Here is a 21,098-nt window from a genome sequence, read left to right on the forward strand (position 1 = left end):
GGAAACATAGAAAAGTTACAAAAAACAACATTATAATATGTACCAAAAGATGTTTAAGTGTGAAAATACATTGAAATGTTAAAACCATGTTCACACTTTAATTTTTTAAAAAAATAACAATTAAGAAAACACGTTCACATTCCAGATGTTAATTACACCACCATTTGTATTTATACATTAGATAGCCATAATTAGTGATATACAAGCATATTTAATCTTGGCTGCATCATCACATCATAATGAGGATATTAGGGATGTTAGAACTTTTGATAGCCATAGCTATTGATTCATGAGCTGATACATGTTGTAGGAATATATGTCACATTTCCAGAGAAGAAGGTTGTGTTTTCAAAATGTAGTGTTTATTTAGCCCATGGGTAGGCAAACTGAGGCCTGGGGGCCAGATCCGGCCCAATCGCCTGCTAAATCCAGTCCTCGGATGGTCCGGGAATCAGCGTGTTTTTACATGAGTAGAATGTGTTCTTTTATTTAAAATGCATCTGTGGGTTATTTGTGGGGCATAGGAATTTGTGTCCCCCCCAATATAGTCCAGCCCCCCACAAGGTCTGAGGAACAGTGGACTAGCCCCTTGCTGAAAACGTTTGCTGACCCCTGATTTAGCCATTCACCCTTTACAGTCATACCTCGGGTTACAGATGCTTCAATTTAGGCATTTTCGGGTTGCACACCACGCTGAACCCGGAAGGACTGGAACGGGTTACTTCTGGGTTTCAGTGCTCACGCATGCGCAGAAGCACTAAATTGCGCTTTACGCAGACGTGACGCTGCGGGTTGTGAACGCTGCAGGTTGTGAACGTGCCTCCCGCACAGATCACATTCGCAACCCGAGCATCCATTGTAGTTTCTTCCAAAGAGGTCATTGCATGGACTGGCCTTCTTCTGAGCTAGATGTAGTGTGATAGTTGCCATATGCTTGTCACGGTGCATTTTTCTCGCTCTGCTCCTTCCCTGAACCCTGTAACAGCTGCCTCCTGGTTGCCTTATCATTTGCTATGATCAAGTGTTTTCCTTGCAGGAGCAGGAAATAACTGGAACTCCCCCCCCCCCAACCTTGATGGTGTTGCTGGAGCCTCTGGCTAAGCTGATTCCATGCTAGTAGCTGTCCTACCATTTGCCTCTTTCCTAGCTCAGTTTTCAGTTCCCATAGTCAGGATGCAACTGGGGATTTGTATAAATAAGTACAAAATGTGGAACACAGGGTGACTTTTCTAGCATCAGCTGTGCACTGTAGGTCACTGCATGCTTTTTTCCGTAATCCATTGTAGCATTCTGCCTCTCCAACCTGCCCTGTCCATCACGATTGCCCTGGTAATGCCTTTGGTTTCTGTCCTTTGCCCTTCACATCTTTGTGGTGTAAAACCCATGCCAGTTTCCTGTCTAGCAGGGAGAAAGCCCTGTCTGCACATGTCAACTGAAGTTCCCCCTCCTGACACTTGAATATAAATGCAATGACCTTCTCCAATCTTTGCAGTTTCTTTACCATCACGCAAAAGAAACAAAGGAGGTCCTCTGTACAGTGAGGTAGTGCCAGTATTAAGTGTGTATAGAGGTGTATGCAATTTTAACTGTAAGCTTGCTGTGGAAAGACTCTCATTTCTTTTTGGGGACATGTAACATTTTCAATACGCGCTCCCCCCAAAAAAAGAACCCCACTCGAATTGAGCTCAGCAGAGACTTGTTCTTTGCACAGTACTGATTGGCTAGCCCTTGTGTCAGTCTCAAAAATGCAGTAAAAAACAGTATAAGTGTAAGAAACCTCTGAAAGGGGGGAGGGGAGTTGAAATATGATGTGGAATAATTCAAATTTGTGTTTTGTGTTTATTGTAAAATGAAAATATAAAGAAAAAATATTTTTTTAAAAAAGAGGAGGAGGCAATCAACATTCATTGGAAGCTATGTGTTTATAATGGGTGAAGGCTGTGTGGGTGTGTGGAAAGCAGAACTCAACCCGCAGCTGGAAAACCCACTTATGTTTGCAGGCTGCATACAGTCTAAAGTTTTATATAGGCTCAGTGGTGCTTCCTAGAGATTCCATACAGGGTACCCCTATTTTATTTGGGATCACACACTGCGGAGGGTCTTGAAATTAGATATTGATGTCTTGCCATCTGGTCTTTCAGTTGCTTCCCCCGCCCCCCACAAAAGTTCATTTTTTGTAAAGTTAATTTCCTCCTTCCCAGTGAAGAACCTCTCCTCTTTCCTTGGACTGTGATAAAGGACTACCTATGACCCTGATTATCAGATAAAGCCATTTTGTGAGAGCTTTATTGCAGAAGAGGTCAAGCCCAGAGGGTCCCTGGGGACCAGAATTCATTGCTTGGGATTTGCTGGAAAATGTTTGGAACATAAGGTCATCAGGACTGTGGAACTACTTCCTGTGTCTACAGATGCATTAAGAGATATGCCCCATATTAAGAATAATTCAGTGTTCCATGATTGTTCCATGGAACAGACAGTAAAGCTCTACCATGCCCCATTTTTGACATTTTTGTTTGAAAGTCTGAATCCTGAGTCTCAGATAGTTTAGGTTCAGTATTATTCAGTCTGCTCAATGGATTCACATGAATTGTGTTCTTTCCCATTTTACAGCTTTGGCATTTGACTTACCCTTTCCCTCCTCAATGCTCTTCCTGGCTATACTTTGGTCGCACAATCTGAGTCTGACATGTCTAAGTGCCAGTGGCAAAGCCTATTTGATGCTTCTGCACCCATGATAGAGAATTACGTTTGTTTTTTTTATATATCCTCACATAACAGTAGGAGGTATGGCTGGTGCTACTGTAATTGCTAGACTACCCATTGCACCATTAATATTGACATTAGTGAACCTGTTTGTACAGTGGTACCTCGCAAGACGAAATTAATTCGTTCTGCGAGTTTTTTCGTCTTGCGAATTTTTCGTCTTGCGAAGCACGGATTCCCTGGGTATTCACGGTTTTAAGAAAAAGGAAACAAACTTGCTAGACGTTTTCGTCTTGCGAAGCAAGCCCATAGGGAAATTCGTCTTGTGAAGCAACTCAAAAAACGAAAAACTCTTTCGTCTTGCGAGTTTTTTGTCTTACGAGGCATTCGTCTTGCGAGGTACCACTGTAACTTTAATATTTGATTTATGCTCTTCAGTTCAATACATTAAAAAAAAATCTATCCTGGTTCAATGGGAAAGCTCAGAGAGGATAACGTAGCACCACCAACTTGTTCCCCCTTCTATGCCTGTGGATTCACAGAGAATTATTAGGTGGTGACCTTGGTGCATCTAATTGTGTCTAGATTCCTTTAATTCTCATTTTGCACAGTTTCTGAAACTTGCTGATGTGCATCTAAAACCTGCCAGCCATCGCAGCGAACAGACTCAGAAGTGACTGGTATCTCAGTCTTGTATGTGACAGTTATTCCCTCTTCTGTAACCAGAGAAGCTGGCATTCAAAGCACCATTGGACATAAGATCATGGGCATAAGGACATAGAACTTTTGTGAAAGTTCTGATTTTGGGGGGGCTGTGCAGCAAAGCATGCACCATAATGCCGCTGAATAACAAGAGGTGCATCGTTTACTACAAGGAAGAGGGAGTCAAGAGGATGTGGTTTTCTCCATACTTCTGGTTTTTGTGCAAAGATGGCAAGATGTGTACCGTATTTTTCGCCCCATAGGATGCACTTTTTCCCCTCCAAAAATGAAGGGGAAATGTGTGTGCGTCCTATGGGGCAAATGCAGGCTTTCGCTGAAGCCTGGAGAGTGAGAGGGGTCGGTGCGCACCGATGCCTCTAGCTCTCCAGGCTTCAGGAAGCTATCCGCAAGCCTTGCAAGCCCGGCGGGAGGTCCCGCCGGGCCCGCGAGGCTTGGGGCGGCAGCCCGAAGCACGGGGCGCCCTCCGGAGGGCGCCCCGTGCTTCGGATGGGTGTCCGCAAGGCTTGGGGCTGCAGCCGCGGCTGGGGGGGGGAAATAATTTTTTTTTATTCATTTCCCCCCCAAAAAACGAGGTGCGTCCTATGGGCCGGCGCGCCCTATAGACGAAAAATACGGTATATTCAGTGTAGGCACAGCTCTTGTGCTCCCTTACGAAGAGTTGCACAAATCCTTTTGATATTGTCTGATAGCATCACTTTTGCTTCCTTTTTCAGTGCATGCTTCTAATGTGCAAATCCATGCTGTGTTCCCAAGATGGCTGCATTCTTCATTAAGAACAAAGTCTTGGGCCACATAAGAGGAGGGAGGGACCTGCAAAATGTGTCTCTTGCTAACATTTCGTATCTTGAACATAATTATGCTGAATTAAAGGATTAAAAAAGAAATCTGTGCAAAATGCTTAGCTACAATTTAACGCTGCAAGCCGTAGCTCCTACTTAAGCAATTTTGAATGTTAGCATGCATTTTGGAAGAAAGTCTGTTTCTTTCTAAATAGATCGGGAAAGCTAAATGCCAGTGAGGATTTTGGAAGAGGGACAGTCAGGTGGGATATATAGCCCTGATCAAAATAGAATCTAAAGCCCAATGTCAGTACTGCTGGTAATATTAACTTGTGCATCATCAGATCTGAGGACCAAACCTCATATTACTTTTTGCTGTGTTTATAGGTAGCCAAAGATGTCTCTGTGAGGCTCCATAATGAACTGGAGACAGTGGAGAAAAAACGGATCAAGCTGGAGGATGAGAATGAGGACTTGCGCCAACGGCTCATTGAGAGTGAGTTGGCTAAGCAGGTGCTGCAGAATGAGATGGATAAGCTACGGGAGGTAAGTACTATCCTAAGGGATTGCATTTCTATCTTCTCTTTTCCCCTAAGGAGCTTTGATCAGTGTTCCAGCTTCACAGCAAGCCCACGAGTTAGTTTAGGCTGAGAAGTGACTTGCTCAAGGCATATAGAATCTACAACATTACATCTTCCCAGGTCTCCTGCTTACCTCTTTGCTACTAGTAAGTTGTGTTCTAAACATGTGTTGGGAAGTGGATGAAACATGCAAAAGACATGAACTTGGATGACCATCAAGTAGCTTGCTTGTTAAGGCTCCCTAAGGCTGTTTCTCCAAATTTGCACACATCTACTGGCACAGTACAAAGATTTGTATCTTTGGCTCCCCCCCCCCTTTTCTTTTATTTCTCTCCTTAATACACTTTCAATGGGCCATTTCATGTGGAGCACATTACAGTAATCTAATGTGAGTGCGACCAAGGCATGTGTAGCTGATCTCCAGGAAAGGGCTGGGGCACTAGCCAAAGATGTACAAAGTTGCTGCAGTGGCTATCTGTGAGTGCCTAGGACAGGGGTATTTTGTGTTTCTTCCAGTCTTAGAGTCACATTTTCTCATAGACAATCTTCCGGGGCCACATACCAGTGATGAAAAGAGGCAAAAGTGAGTGGAGCAACATAGGTGATGCTTACCCCTGGGTTTACATTCCAGCTAAGCAGAAGCCAGAGGTTTCTCTACGCGCACACACACACACACACACACACACACACAGCATTCTGCTTCCAGACTAGCAAAAGGCACTTAGTGCTGTTCAAGAGGCACATTCTACCCACTAAAGGGGTATGTGGAGCAGAGCCTGGGCAGAGTGGCCTGGGTTGGTGGTGTGTGGTCTGGAGGGCCTGTGATAGCCCTGGGGGCCTAGTAGAGAGCCTGAGGGGCTAAATGTCCTATGGGCAATGCCAGATGAAGGAGCACCCTCAAACTCTGATCCTGACTCTTTAAGCAGAGTGCAACTCCATCCAGAATAGGCTGTACACCTAATCCTGAACTAGTCTTCCTATTAAACAACAGCACTTCCATCTTGTCCGGATAACACATTTGCTCACATCCAGCCTGCAACTACGCTCAAACAACATTTCAGAACTTCTACCACCTCCTTGGTATCTGCTGGAAAAGTGAGATGCTGATGGCACCCAACCCCAAATCCACAGACAATGTCTGCTAGTGTTTTAATGTGGATATTAAACAGCAACAGAAGCAAAAGGAAGCCTCAAGGAACACCATAGGCTAGTGGCCATGCAGCCAAGAGTCAGTTCTTCAGCATCATGTTCTGGGAACTGTCCTCCAGATAAGAGCGGTACCATATCCCCTAGTTGCATCCTAGCCAGATGATTGAAGCTGAGGTTCTTTAGGAAGGGAGGGCTTCTCTTGGACTCTACATTATGAATCATTGGAATTGAATGGAAGCTGTAATTTCAATTCTGGGAAATCAAATGCAAGCAGTAAAAGAGAACTACGTATAGTCAACCTTTCCTACAAAGTCGAGGAAGAACAAAGCAAAATGGAGTATTGACCTGTGGTTGATGGTGATCAATAGCTTTAGGCTAGCAATTTAAAACACATTGTGGTCTTATCTTTTTCAGTCTGCCCTTTGGGTTCTTGTGTTTGCTGCTAGCAGCTGGAATGTGCCATATCCTTGCTTCCTCCAAGAGAAACTATGTATAGTTTAGGCACTTCTCATATCCATTTGATGACTTGCAGTCAAACGGTGTCATGGAAGTGTAGATGAATGGATCTCAGACTACTAATGATCTCCTTGGCATCAGGTTCTGTTTCTGGTCTCTCAGTATAACGGTCTTCTGGTACCATTATGCTGTATAGTTCTAATGATGCTGTATTTAGGCACTTCACTGCAGGAAAGTGGCAATGTAACATAAAATAGTTGGGGCTTGCTGAAGTGCTAGGTAGCAAAGCTGACAAAACATGCATGTTCAATAGCTCTCTACAGGATTATCTTAAGGGAGAGCAACCAGTTCTTGGTGCTCACAAGGTTGCCAAAAATGTGGTGTAGAATGGAACTGTGTGTGAGGTCAGGGCAGTAGGCCAAAAGGAATCTGGTTTCCAGTTGCAGTCACAGCAAGAGTTAAGTGCAACATGGAATTACCCTAGTTGGAGTCAGGCCAGGCAAACTCCCTTGCTTTACTATCCTGATTCATTCTTCATTAAAAAATACAATGCCCAGGTTTTTTAGCCCAAAGTTGACACACCTTCGTATTACCTTTTTTCTATAAAACTAAACCCTTCCGGAGCAGTACTCAGTTGCACTTGCAGTGCTGTTTCTGTGTGAACTTAAATCTTACAGCAAATAAAACTAACATATAGCAAACACCCAGCCAGCTCTTCTGCATGTTGTAGGCTTTGATCCACTGGATCAAAGAGCATCTTCGAATGGTTGCAATTGGAAAAAACCCAATGGCTAAAATGTTTTGATTTGAAAGACAGTTAAATTGATCTTTTAATCTGCTCCTTGATGATACCTGATGGGTGCTTATTTTTATATGTTTTATTACAGATATTGTGTGTGTGTGTTAAATTCTATTTTCCCTCCCTGATTAATTGCGGGGGGTTATTGGGTTGTTCTTGTTTTTATTTTTATTATGTATTTTGTGTTTTTATATTGTGATTTTATCCCGTGAACTGCCCTAAGACCTGTGGGTATATGGCAGTATATAAATTTTAATAATAATAATAATAGTTCTTTTCCCTGGCTTAGAATTGCTGCTAATGGGCAGTTTGGTTCTACTGCGGTATCTTGCAGTATCTCAAAGTCTCCAGTTCTCTTTGCAGATACATGGGGGTTTGTCCCTAATCATGGGAATGGCTAACAGACTTGCAACAGGCTCTTATTGACAATTTTCAATATGCAATTATACATGTGGGTATACAACCGTATGAAGAAAGGCTGGTGTATGCATAGGGAACACACAGCCATTTCCTTGACCACAGCCATGTTGACAGGCTGCTGGAACCCCTTTCCTACACTTTTAAATTTTTTATTCCTGAAGTTCTGTATCCACTTGCACAGCTGTATGGAGAAATGTTAGTGGGTGCAAGTGGACCTGTAAATCCCTGCAGTAATGCCTAGGACAAATTTCAGAACAGAGCAAATGGCCGCAAGGGCAGCTTAGAAGCCTCAGCCCTCCGTAACAATATTGGATAGGACTTGCAGCTTTTCCCTTTGCCTATTGTTCTCTAGGCAGCCTGTCTGCCCATCCACACAGCAGGCAGTACTAATGGGCATGAGATTGGTTTCTGAGCAGTCTGTGTGCATGATCTGAATAGCAAGTGAAAAGAAGTGCAGTAGCTGTCAGTGGGAGATGGGTGATGAAGGCGAGGAGAGGGTTGTCCTGTGGCCAGCATGCCAGAATGGAGTCACATGATGTGTGTACACAGAGACCCGAACAGTTGGTGTTGCATACAGATGACTTGGATGGTGTGTGTGTACACAAACACACACACACAGAGGGAGGGAGGGAGAGAATGTAGTAGCAGCTTCGTTGTGAAAGTGACGGACTGGAACACATTGCAGCCCAGTTTTTCTTTCTGCTGCCATGCCTTCCTCTTCTTCCACCCCTGGAATATATCTTGAAAAATGAGAATAGAACTTGCTGGCTTTCTGGATCATGTTGGAAAGCTCTTCTGTAGGTTCCCCAAGGCACTGCTATAGAATGCTCTAGAATGGCGTGCGGTCTTGTTTAAAAAGCATCTGATGTGAACGGGATCCGTTCCAGGGCCCCGTTCGCATCCTGAACAGAACATAAGACGCGACTGTGCGGGTCGCGTTTTGCCGCTTCCGCACATGCGCATGACGTCATTTTGACCGTCTGCGCATGCGCGAGCGGCGAAACCCAGAAGTAACACGCTCCGTTACTTCCCCGAAAATACTTATCCTGAAGCGTATTTATCCTGAGGTATGACTGTACTCCTAAGCATTGTGGCTGAAGCAAAGCCAGGAAACTGGAAGCGCAAGGCAAGAGGAGGAAGATCTCAAAATCCAAATTGCTGCTGAACGTCTGATGCCTCCTTAGGCTCAGGTGGAGTAAAGTGGAGCTTTATAATGCTGTTGGGCTTTCGCAAGAGTGTTGTGTTAAGTTTCATACTTCTTAGTTAGCAGCCACAATGCTAGGAGTATTATTTCCCACATTGAGAATTTATATCTTGGAGAGAAGGCTATTGATTCTGTGGCATTCCGGAGCAGAACTGTATATCTTGCACCATTAGAATCCATTTTGTATTCTAGGATGAGTGTTCCATAGTTCACAGACCAGGGTGCTGCTAATACTCATTTTCCCCACAGAGCTCCGTTTTTGTAAGGATGTGCTGGTGCTGTGAGTGAATTGCCTTTTCCCACCTGCTGTTGGTTAGCACCTCTTAACCATGTATTTACAGTTCTGTCTTGTCAACTGCTTCCTTGTGTGCACATGCTGGGATTGCATCTGGGGGTTGAAAGCAGTTGATTCTGAAACTGTTCATTCTGAATTACCAGTGTCTTTGCAGGCAAAATTGTAAGTCTCTATGCTCCTTCTAGATCCTTTCCCCACCTTCACTTCCTAAACCCCCAAATTTATGAAAGGCAGTGCTTTTGTCTAAGACAGGGGTCAGCAAACTTTTTCAGCAGGGGGCCGGTCCACTGTCCCTCAGACCTTGTGGGGGGCCGGACTATATTTTGGGGGGAAAAAATGAACAAATTCCTATGCCCCACAAGCAATGTTTTAAATAAAAGGGCACATTCTACTCATGTAAAAACACCAGGCAGGCCCCACAAATAACCCAGAGATGCATTTTAAATAAAAGGACACATTATGTTCATGTAAAAATACTGATTCTTGGACCATTTGCAGGCTGGATTTAGAAGGCGATTGGGCCTAATCCGGCTCCCGGGCCTTAGTTTGCCTACCCATGGTCTAAGACAGCCTTTCTCAACCTGTGGGTCCCCAGATGTTGTTGAACTACAACTCCCATCACCCCTAGCTAGCAAGGCCAGAGCTCAGGGATGATGGGAGTTGTGGTCCAACAACATCTGGGGACCCACAGGTTGAGAACCGCTGGTCTAAGAGGTGGCCAACTAGCTGTCTCCATTGGCTCAAACCAGCTGTGCAGCTGTCTCCATTGACTACATATTTCATTGTTATCAATGCACTGTAAGACTAGCTCTATATAAGTTGGGTTTCACACTCAAGAACTGGCACCTCCTGGGAAGATGAAGAGATTACTTTGCATCATGTAGCTGCTATGTCTTTCAATGGAGAGAGAAGGGGGCCGATCCCTAGCTTGCTGGGGACTTGGCAGGATTCAAGCCCAGTCACCAATTTCACCTTCTGTTTTCTTCCTTGCCAAGAGGCATTTGACTTAACATCTAATCACAGAATCCCTGTTTTGCAAAACAATCAATCAATCAATCAATCATTCAAACAATGCCTTTTATTAGTTTTATTAGATATTACAAGTATTTCATTCATCTTCAAAACGACACAAGATACACAAAATACATAGCAAAAAGATCATGAAGAAACGCCCATACTTAAGGAAAATCTTCAACACCATATGTCTTCAGGATCTTAAATCATGATTAAATAGTCTTCTACTTTTTACAGGTAACTTTCATCTATCTCACTGTGGGTCTTCCCCCCTTTTTTTCTCCCCCTCCCCTTTTACTGTGTTCTTTATCATGATCTATGTTATATCCAGTGCATTAGTTATCAATCATGTAATTTGCGAAAATTAATCCAAGCATACTAAAGATTTTAGTTGGGAACAATGTTTTTTAAAATACACTCACATTCCTTTATAAACTTTTGGTTTGTTTGATTCCTGATTGTTTCTGTCATTTTTGCAAGTTCCAAATAATCAAACAATTTTATCTGCCATTCCTCCTTCGTTGGGGTTTTCTCTCCCTTCCAGTCTTTGACGATCAACATTCTCGCTGCTGTTGTTCTTTCCAAAAAATTTGGTATACTTTCTCCTGGATTTTCTGCAGCTACTATGTTTTGCCATTTTTCATTTTTTAAAAAAATATTTATTGAAATTTTACAGACAATAAAAAATTACAGAATAAAAAAAAATAAAAAGAAGAGGAGAAAAAAAATACAAAAGTACCAAGAAAAATACAAAATACATTAAAAAAATGGAAAAAAACCAGAATTGAGAACAAATCAATCTTTTCACATCTTTATATTTCAATTACTTGTTTCCTGACCTCCTCATGCCTCCCTTTTTTGTATTCCAATTCACATAATTAATTCAGCAAATCCTTACCCACTTTGTTTGTATCTTAATTATATATCTTAACATATTATTACTTTATATTTCCATCTAATTATCAATCCTTTTTTAGATATTCTTTTAACCTTATTACTAAAACCATCTCATTTCAATCCTACATCATTTTAACATTCATTAATTTTACAATGTTTCTGCAAATAGTCTTTAAATTTCTTCCAATCTTCTTCCACCAACTCTTCTCCCTGGTCTCGGATTCTGCCAGTCATTTCCGCCAATTCCATATAGTCTATCACTTTCATCTGCCATTCTTCCAAGGTGGGTAGATCTTGTGTCTTCCAATACTTCGCAATAAATATTCTTGCTGCTGTTGTTGCATACATAAAGAAAGTTCTGTCCTTCTTTGGCACCAATTGGCCGACAATGCCCAGGAGAAAGGCCTCTGGTTTCTTCAGGAAGGTATATTTAAATACCTTTTTCATTTCATTATAGATCATTTCCCAGAAAGCCTTAATCTTTGGGCACGTCCACCAAAGGTGAAAGAATGTACCTTCATTTTCTTTACACTTCCAACACTTATTATCGGGCAAATGGTATATTTTTGCAAGCTTGACTGGAGTCATGTACCACCTGTATATCATTTTCATAATATTCTCTCTTAAGGCATTACATGCCGTGAATTTCATACCTGTGGTCCACAACTGTTCCCAGTCAGCAAACATTATATTATGTCCAACATCTTGTGCCCATTTTATCATAGCAGATTTCACCGTTTCATCCTGAGTATTCCATTTCAACAGCAAGTTATACAATCTTGATAACGTCTTAGTTTTGGGATCTAACAGTTCTGTTTTCAATTTTGATTTTTCCACCTGGAAGCCAATTTTTTTGTCCAAGTTATAAGCCTCCCTTATTTGATAATAATGAAGCCAATCTCGCACTTTATCTTTTAGTTTCTCAAAACTGCAGTTTCAGTTTGTCACCCCCCTGTTCCAAAATCTCCCAATATTTTGGCCATTTGGCCTCCATATTGAGCTTTTTCTGAGCCTTCGCTTCCATCGGTGATAACCACCTTGGGGTTTTATTTTCAAGTAAGTCTTTATATCTTGTCCAGACATTAAACAGCGCTCTTCTGACAATATGGTTTTTAAATGCTTTATGTGCTTTAACCTTGTCATACCACAAATATGCATGCCACCCAAAAACATTATTAAAACCTTCTAATCCAAAATGTCTGTGTTCTCAAGAAGCAGCCATTCTTTCAACCAGCAAAATGCTGCTGATTCATAGTAAAGTTTAAGGTCTGGCAGGGCAAAATGTTTTGCCATTTTTCAGTGACCTGCCACAATATGCAGCTGTCCCAAGATTCTTGTGTCTCATCAGAAACAAGTTCATTAAGACATAAGCAGCCCCCACCACATGTGTATTGCATGAAGGGGTCAGCTTGTCATATTTTTATCAACTTGACCAAAGGTTGATCATTTATTTGGGTAGGCTCCTTTTTAAATCTTTGCAAACCTGTTACTTTTTAATGCATTCCTTTTTCAGTGGGCAGGTAAGCCAGCTTCCTTTTTCAAATGCTGGTGGGGCGGGGAGCTCCTTCTTCTAGGCTTAGGGACTCAGCATTGAATCGCTTAAATTTTTATAATGTGCAGGCAGCACAAATATTTGGGTGATGGCAGTCGATGAAATCCAGCTGGCTTCCCTGAGGATATTCACACCTTTCAGCAGCCTATTTATACCATTATCCTTGGCAATGGTTCCAAGTGTACCACTCTTCTAGTCTTGCTCTAAGAAAATAACAGCTAGGTGCAAACTTGGAGCAGTTGCATTTCTTCAATACATGTTTGAGGTGGAGACTCCAGAGAACAATCAGTTCAGGGTCTATTTCCTGCAGTGCAGCTTCAGTTATCCCATCCTTTGTCTTTTGCGGTTGCCTGTTAACCTACAGACTGGTGCTCAGACATGAACATAGCTGTCAACGTTTCCCTTTTTTAAAGGGAAATTCCCTTATTCTGAATAGGATTCCTCGCAAGAAAAGGGAAAATTGACAGCTATGGGCATGCACAAACTACCTCTGGAAGGCTTCTGAACAGTGGGAGGGGGCTTGCTCCTAAGGGGATCATGTGCTGATTATTCTCCAGCTGGAGGGAGCATCTCTGATAATTGGATAAGTGTTGGAAAGGCCAATTAATTGTCACGCGCACTGTTTGCACCTGTGGCTTCATTTGTCTTGCAGGGGGAGGGATTCAGAAAGACTTGTTTATGCTGGAGCCTGGAGGGGTCTGAAAGGGAGCTTATGTGTGTGTCTGGTTGCATCAACATGGTAGCAGTCACATTTAATCACATTTGTTAGCTTTTGCTATCGGATGTGCACAAACTGCAGCAAAAAAGGGGGGGGGGCATTGAAAACAGCAGGGCAGCCAAAGCAGTTATAAAACCAGCCAGATCCAGTCTGGCTTATGTTGGTGGCAGCCAACTCGGCAACGCAATGCTGGTCATGGGAATTACTTGTTGTGATGACAGAGTGACTATAACTATTATATTGTCCTGCACTGCTGATGCAGCATGTCCATCGACAGGAAGTTCCCCTGAAAAAATGGGGGGGGGCATTTCCTTTTCTTACACCCCTCACTCATTGTGGAAAACCAGCTATTTGCTCTGCACTTGTACATATTTTGTGATAAAACAAACATTGGACTCCTGACTCATAGTGAGCCATGTCCTGTGCAAAAAACCCCCCAACTTCATTCTGCTATTTGTTTTGCGTTTTGCACATTTCTCTCTTGCTTTCTTTATCTTTCAAAAATTGCATCCTTGCACATGATCACTTGTTTGCATCATTGGGCTTTTGGTAATCATGGTGAAGGTCATTAAAGACACGCCCCCCCTGACCACTGGAAATCCTCTGACCCCTTCTTCTACTACCTTGTGCATTATTTGTACACTCTTCAGCTTTTAAGAGCTCGGTATTCAGAATGCTGGGTCCTTTGTCCAATAAATAAACCATAAAAACATGCATTTATTTATTACTTATTTCATATAATTTATACACTGCTGCTTGTAAAAAAACAAAACATTCAAGGCAGTTTACAGAAAAATATGACCACTGCATAATTACAGAATACCTGTAGCTCTGAGTGGAGACCACCAGAATGGGTTGCCATAGTCTGTGGAGGTTGGAAGTGCTAAAACACTACAAGGAGTTCTAGACTGCTGCAGAAGGGACCCCCCCCCAAATCTGTCTGTCCGGCAAACAGAGCCAGCTAGCCTCTATCTCACAGGCAGCTTGCTGGGTGTGTGTTCTTGGCCTTGGTGAAATTCATCACTGGCTTGTTCTTTTTTTGGCCTGTGTGGAAGGGTGGGAGCTGGAATGGCTGGCTCACCAACCTCATCAGGGATCATTTACTGCTGTGGTGCAAATGTGTTGGATTTCTACTGGAGATGGGATCAAGCAGGCACCGTTTGGGTGCTGCTGTCTCCATATCCCTCCCTTGGACCTCCAGCTTGCTGTCTAGGGTGTGCCAAGCCACTGAGAGAAGCTGTGGCTTTTGAAGAATAGGTTTGTCCTTAATAGGAGTGGCCTGGATCTCTGAGCGTTGGCACAAGCAGCAGCTCACATTTCACAGCTGCATTTCTTGGCTATGGAGCTGTAGCACCAGCTTTTGAATATTTTTGGCCCACTATATGTGGACAGAATGGCGTCCAAGGGGCATCATTCTGACCTGTGTTATGACTTTTATTGATGCGTATCTCCCTGCTTGGTTTACTGAACGCTTTGTGGGAGTATTAGAGGGTGGGAGCGGCAGACCAGCTTTTCATTATAGCAAGCTTTTTAATAGCACTGGCTGCATTCCGTCTCTCCTGTGGAGTGAGGAGGTGCTTGTTAGGAGGCAGAAGAGAGACATAAATTAGGCAAGGAGAAACCTTTTATTGGCAAGTATTTACAAGATTTGGAGCTTCAAAAGCTGGCCCAGTAAAAAGCTATAGTCTTACCTAGGAATAGAATAAATTTGAGGGCATCAGTTGTCTTATAAGGAGAGCTGTGCTGGATCAGGCCAATGACCTATCTAGTCTAGCATCCTGTTCTCACAGTAGTTAACCAGGTGCTTGTGAGAAACCTGCAAGACGGAACAGAGCAGAGCAACACTCTTCTCGCTTACGATTCCCAGTGACTTGGCATCCACAGACATACCTCCAACAGCAGAGTTAGAAGATAGCCATTGTGGCTAGCAGTCATTGATAGCCCTATTCTCCATTACATTATAATCCTAAGCAAAACCACAGCAAATTTGTGTTTTATTTCAGACTTGTTGGTGGGGGAATGAGGCTTGGTGATGGCAGCATACCTCTTTCTGCCCAATGAATCCTTGGCTGAGCTGGAATTTAAGCCCAGGTCTCTACACACACACCCAAGACAAATGTGGTATCCCCTGTGCTTCTTCTCTGACACAAAGGGTGGCAGATAGGCTGATGCACAGAACCCACTTACTTGACTGCAACCCCATTAGGGCTTATTTTTTAGTAGACCTGGTTAGGATTGTGCTGTCATCTGTTATGAGGATGCCAGGGCTGGGCTGTGGGCACCAGTGTGAGGGCAAATCAAGTAAGAAGCCATAGACACAGAGCAAGTCAGAAGTCAGGACTGAAGAACAACCAAAGGAATGTGCTATTTCTCTCTGGTTCTTTTCCAAAAAGGCTGCAACCTCTGAGTCCAGTGGTTCACCATATGGGGCAGCCACCCTACACATCCTAGCAGCTCCTGACAAAAGGAGGAGGGAGAGGAAGTTCTGAATCAAGCACAGCCAATTTCTAAAGCCACTTTAAAATTGCACGATCCTTGTTCCTTCGGAATCTGAACATACATGTTATCTTGCTGAATCAGACAAAGGCAGGGTATGAAGGCAAGCAGCTCTGCCGTTGTTTATTCCCAGCATCAGATAATCAGAGGAATTCTGAACATTCAGCAACCCAGTGTGCCCCCTGCTACTTGCTTGGCACAGAATAATGATAGCTTTCATCACTGGATGTTACCAATTCCTATACAACGTAATGCGAACACAACAGTTGGGTTCTAAATTGATGGCTTCATTGTCGTCTCCCCAATTCAGTGTTCTACTGGGAGCGTGAATAGAATCTCTGGATACTTCTACCTATTGTTTTGTTGGAAGACTTAAAATATAGGAATATTTAAATGTTATGAATCTGGTTTGTTAACTGTACCTGGCGAATAAGGCATTCCAATGATTACTAGGCTACTGGGGCATTAATTCAACCCCCCCCCAAAAAAAGTGGTTTAAAGTGCAAATAGAAGGGAGGAGACCCTAGTTTGTGGGGAGCATAGTGACTTGGAAATATAGGGTTATAATCAACCGCTTGCTTTTTGTCTGAGCCTTGCAAAGGTGGTTTTTCTGTAAAGCTTCAGCCAAGGTGATTAAGATGTAATCTTTTTTTCATTGGACCTTGCACGGTTATTCTTTTCTCCAACTTGAAATCATATGTTGACTATGAATAGCCAGGCTGTGCCCATATGATCAAGAATCTTCAAAGCTTTCTAGCCCTTTATAAAGAAATCTCGACATTTGATATCTCAGATATGGCACCTTATTCTCTACAGTGCTTTCCTTTCCTTTGTGTTTGTATGTAGGATGTGTTTCTGCTGCTCTCCAAATGTCAGACGACACCACTTAGCTATAGAGATGTGTCGATTCCCATACGAAGTGGCTTCTATTTTCCAATTTTGTCAGGAAAGGTAGAGTCATTTGTGTATGCTGCTCTTCTGACTTTGCACACAGGAATTGTGCCTGCCCAGATCAAAATGACAGTTTTCAACAAAAGTCATGTATGGATTTCCAAGAGCTTTAATTGTCACTTGGGAATATCCCACCCACCCTCATCCACTGGCTTCTATTAATGCATAGCACACCTGAATGCAAGTTGTGACATTTAAAGCTGGAAAAGCATAACACCCAAGGTTGGATTAAGGTGATAGGGAAGACCCAGGTGCAGTTTTCAGAAAGGGTCCCTCCCCATCCCCCAAAGGAGTGCAGGAACTTAAAAACCCCCAAAACCCATACTGAATTAAAATCATTTGTTAGTTTTATTATACATATTTGTATACCACAACAGACAGAGGTGGCGAGGCAGACAGTGGGTGCAATAGCAGTGAGTAAATGGAGGCAAGATGGCCCCTTGCAGACAGACATAGGCTTTGGTGCAATTGTTCCACTTCTACCAGTATGGTCCAGCCCTGTGGTCCACACCTACTCCAGTTTATGCAGAAGGCGTGCCATGCTTGCCTACTCCAGATGCCAGTGCAACCTTCCTTAAAACTAGATTCAAATTAAATGCTGTTGGGATGTGACTGGTGATTGTTAATAATGAGATATACACTGCATTACCATGCTTTTCTGTCGCATGGCCATTTCCTTCACTGCCCCACCCTCACTGGGCTCCATTGAAAGTGACAAGCCTCAAGAAAAGCCTTCTCAGCTTCACTTATACTGAATTCCTTCACTCTTCCTGCTTGGATTCTCATGAAATGGTCAAAGTTTAGTGAAGCCTTGCCAGTCTTAGGAAATGTCTTGTCAGATTCCTTTTTAAAAGTTAAGTACTACAGTTGTACCTCGGTTTTCGAATGTAATACATTCTGGAAGACCATTCGAGTTCTGAAACGTTCGAAAACCGAAAACTCAACAGCCGACAGCTAGGCCCCAGGATCTCATACTCAGCGGAAGCCGCGTGGCATGTTTGACTTCCGAGGTGCGTTCAAAACCAAAATATTCATCAACTGAGATGTTCGAAAACCGAAGCACCACTTTATTATGCATACTATTGCTGTTGGGCAAAAATACTCTCTCTCTCTTTTTTAAGGGTGGGGGAGTGGAATCTCAGACCTTTACGGACTCCAGCCATGTCAGTTTCTACAGAAGTTTGTGGGTGAAGGATAATGCCCCTACTCACGGAGATAGGAAAGGAGGAGGAATATGTTAAGGACTTGTGCCTGTTAATAGCGCCTCAGCTCGTTTTCTAGTTTTTTTAATTCCATTTTTGTGTGTGCTGAAAGATTATTACAAAGTTAATATCTGAGACATTACAATATAATACAGCACCATTAATTTTGTTGCTAAATTATATGTGTCATTCAATAAATACAAAACATACAGAATTAAACTCATATATGATTCTGGGAGTAAAAATGTAGAATGCTTAAAAAAAAAGGAAAGCCCCTAAAAGTACTCCCAGCTGGTGACTGGATCAACAAACTTTAGGATTTGGCTTTAATGTCAAAATACTATATAAGCTCAAGAGAAATGGGCCTAAAATAGAATAAATTTGTGGAAATGCAGACGCTTTCTATAATATATTGCTTGGTATGATTTTGATAAGTCCTGAAGAACAAAGAAATATATGGGTTGTAATAAAAGACAATATGGTAGGATATAGTGATGAAGTTATGAAAATGAATACTTTGATTAAATATCCATATAATTCACAATATTTCATTAATGAAGGGCTCATATTACTTAAACGCATTGCCTCTTTAACATATTCATCACGTAAAAATTATTTTGATCAATGTGTGCAACGTATTGTGAAACTTTGCTGGAAATAAATTCAGTAAATAACTATCCTTTGCATTACCTCTTCTGTTTCAGAATTCTCTGAAGAAAAGAGGATCACGTTCTCTTGGGAAGACAGACAAGAAGTCATCTGTCCAGGTATCTAACACCTTCCTGCAAAGCAGCTTGCAAAATGCACTGCCATAAGGGCTGAACTGCTGGGCACTCGTGTAGTTGCTTCACCTTGTACCTGAGGACGACATTATCTTTCTCTTAACCCCATCAAGGGAGACCCTGCAGCTCACTGGCAGAACAACACACTTTGCATAAAGAGCGTCCCAAGTTCCATCCCTGGCACCTCCAGTGAAAAGGAACTTTGCTAGCAGGGCTGAGAATGATCATAACCCAGAGAACCACGGCTAGTCTGAGTAATAGACCAGTAGGTAATGGTCTGTATGCAACAGTGAGCTGACTTAGCATCTGGCTACTTCAAAATGTACATTTGGGCTGGTCTTCAATTCCTGAGGAACAGATATGTGGAATGTGTTTGCCTTAGCAAACATATTTTCCTTAATTGTCTTAACACCAGCTGTTCTAATGTATCTCCCTGGACTAGGTATATTCAGCTTATTGTGTACATGACCTGGCATGGGGAGCCAGCCCTATTCCCCCTAGCAAGAAAGCTGTGCAAATATCTTTTTTCAAGATAAGGAGGGGATAGAACTGACCATTGCCCCTAATTATTTTTTCACCATAGAGGCCTGGGTAGTGGACCCACTGTGCTGGTATGCAGTGCAAGTTCGGGATCTTAAATTTTTTATTTTGTAGGCAAGCAAAGCAGAGAACCCTGCCTTGTTCTCTTGCAAAGGATGCCACTTTTAGCTGTTAGGGTTCAAGCAGAGGTGTGTGCTGTAAGAGGAATAGGCAACAGGCCTTCGAATTTTCAAATGTTCCAGCATGTCCACCTGCTTCGGCATATTTACCAGTTGCAACATGCTCTGGAAAATAAATATTTTTACTGCCCTCAAGTGCAGCTGGTACCATGATGCAAATGATAAAAGCAGATGTTATGTTGAAACTGTGCACCAGTGGCATTTTTGTTTCTGTGCTTGTGCAATTTTTTTTTTAATACTGAAATGTACTGACCACATTTTAATCAGGTAGAAGAACAGGCTTGCAATTTTTATTTTTATTTTAAAATTGCCTTTGCATTCGATTCTTGGATTCTAGTGGTTAAAAGCTCTGCATTGCGTTGGTTGACCCTGAGTAGCAGTGGAATATCTGGAATACATTATCCAAATCCCCTGTAATAATGCCAGGGGGGTGGCATTAGAAAGAAGCAGTGATGCAAAGGAAATAGCTTGGTGACAGAATAAAACAAAGCTGGAATGAATTGTAGTCCATTGCGTTGCATTGGTAATTTTTAAAATGAGTTCCTGCCCCTCTCGAAGCCCGATTTGAAACCAAAATTAAAATTGTATTCAGAATACAACCATTTGTTACACAAATAGCTGGGGGAAATACGCATGGTTCTGCTGAAACTTCGCACCTTCCTCATTTTGGCCAGTTAACAGTGGTCTGGCAAGTATATTCATGCTTTTGTCCAGATACCTTTAAGGAACAATAGCACCTATGCATTCTTATAGCACATGATAGATTGAAGCAGTGGTAGGCTTATCATCTTCAGAGACATAATTATAGGCATGTCTCCCTCAAATGCTGGTGTAACTAAGACCAAGGTTTGTCCTGTAATATACACTGCAGCTTTATATACCATAAATGTTGATGAAAGGATAGGGTCACAAGCATTAGCCTCCACCACACCCTAGGAAGAGTTCTGAACTGGGTGTGGGTTGATGGGTGAGTTTTATTAATGGTATTTTAGCAGAGCTTAAATATTAGGCAACACATATGAAGTGCTTTCCATGTGGGAATTTACAGTGTTTGAAGCAGTCCTTTTGAAGATCCTCCATTTGTACAGTTATAAGAAGTACTATCTGAACATCTGGAAAGACGATCTAGTCCGTGTTGCATCAGTCCTTTCCCTCTTCTGACACTTCTATTATCAGGCAAAGAGAATAATTATCTGTAGGGAGGATGTAGCGTCCTAGGAGAAAGTTTATACACTGTAATCTGAGTCTGTTTGAATTCCCAGTCTCCTCACTCTTCCTGAGAGTTCTTAGCCTTCCTGTTCACCTATATTGGTCTGCTGCACTTAAATATATGAATAAGACTATTATGTACACACACACACACACACACACACACACACTTTTGCAAGCATGCTCTGCACAACCCCCTTTTTTGGAAAAACCTCTAGCTACATATAAATATATGATTTGTGTGAAATGAAAAAGAACCTTAGCAGAAAATTACAAGGTCCATCTACCTTCTCTGTGCAAATGCTTGGTGGTCATATGTTTAATTGGTGGCTCCAGGCTGATAAATTAGCAGTTGTTGAGTACAAGTAAAATATTGTAGCTAAACTTTCTGTGTAGATGAGCTTGGAATTCTATGTCAAAAAAATGCTCTTTGAATAAATAACACAAAT

The 21,098-nt window shown here is 42.3% G+C and overlaps 1 protein-coding gene across 4 annotated transcripts in view; it reads left to right on the top strand.

The window, feature by feature from the left end:
• SOGA1 (suppressor of glucose, autophagy associated 1) overlaps nt 1-21,098 on the top strand; it is an 83,234-nt gene that overhangs the window by 31,729 nt on the left and 30,407 nt on the right. For all 4 annotated transcript variants that reach the window (XM_053393882.1, XM_053393880.1, XM_053393881.1 and 1 more), the window contains exons 3-4: nt 4,593-4,751; nt 18,644-18,706. In XM_053393882.1, coding sequence (XP_053249857.1) covers nt 4,593-4,751; nt 18,644-18,706 — 222 coding nt within the window. The remainder of the gene's footprint in view (nt 1-4,592; nt 4,752-18,643; nt 18,707-21,098) is intronic.

The sequence above is a fragment of the Podarcis raffonei genome, chromosome 6 (assembly GCF_027172205.1).
Source record: "Podarcis raffonei isolate rPodRaf1 chromosome 6, rPodRaf1.pri, whole genome shotgun sequence".
NCBI lineage: Eukaryota > Metazoa > Chordata > Lepidosauria > Squamata > Lacertidae > Podarcis > Podarcis raffonei.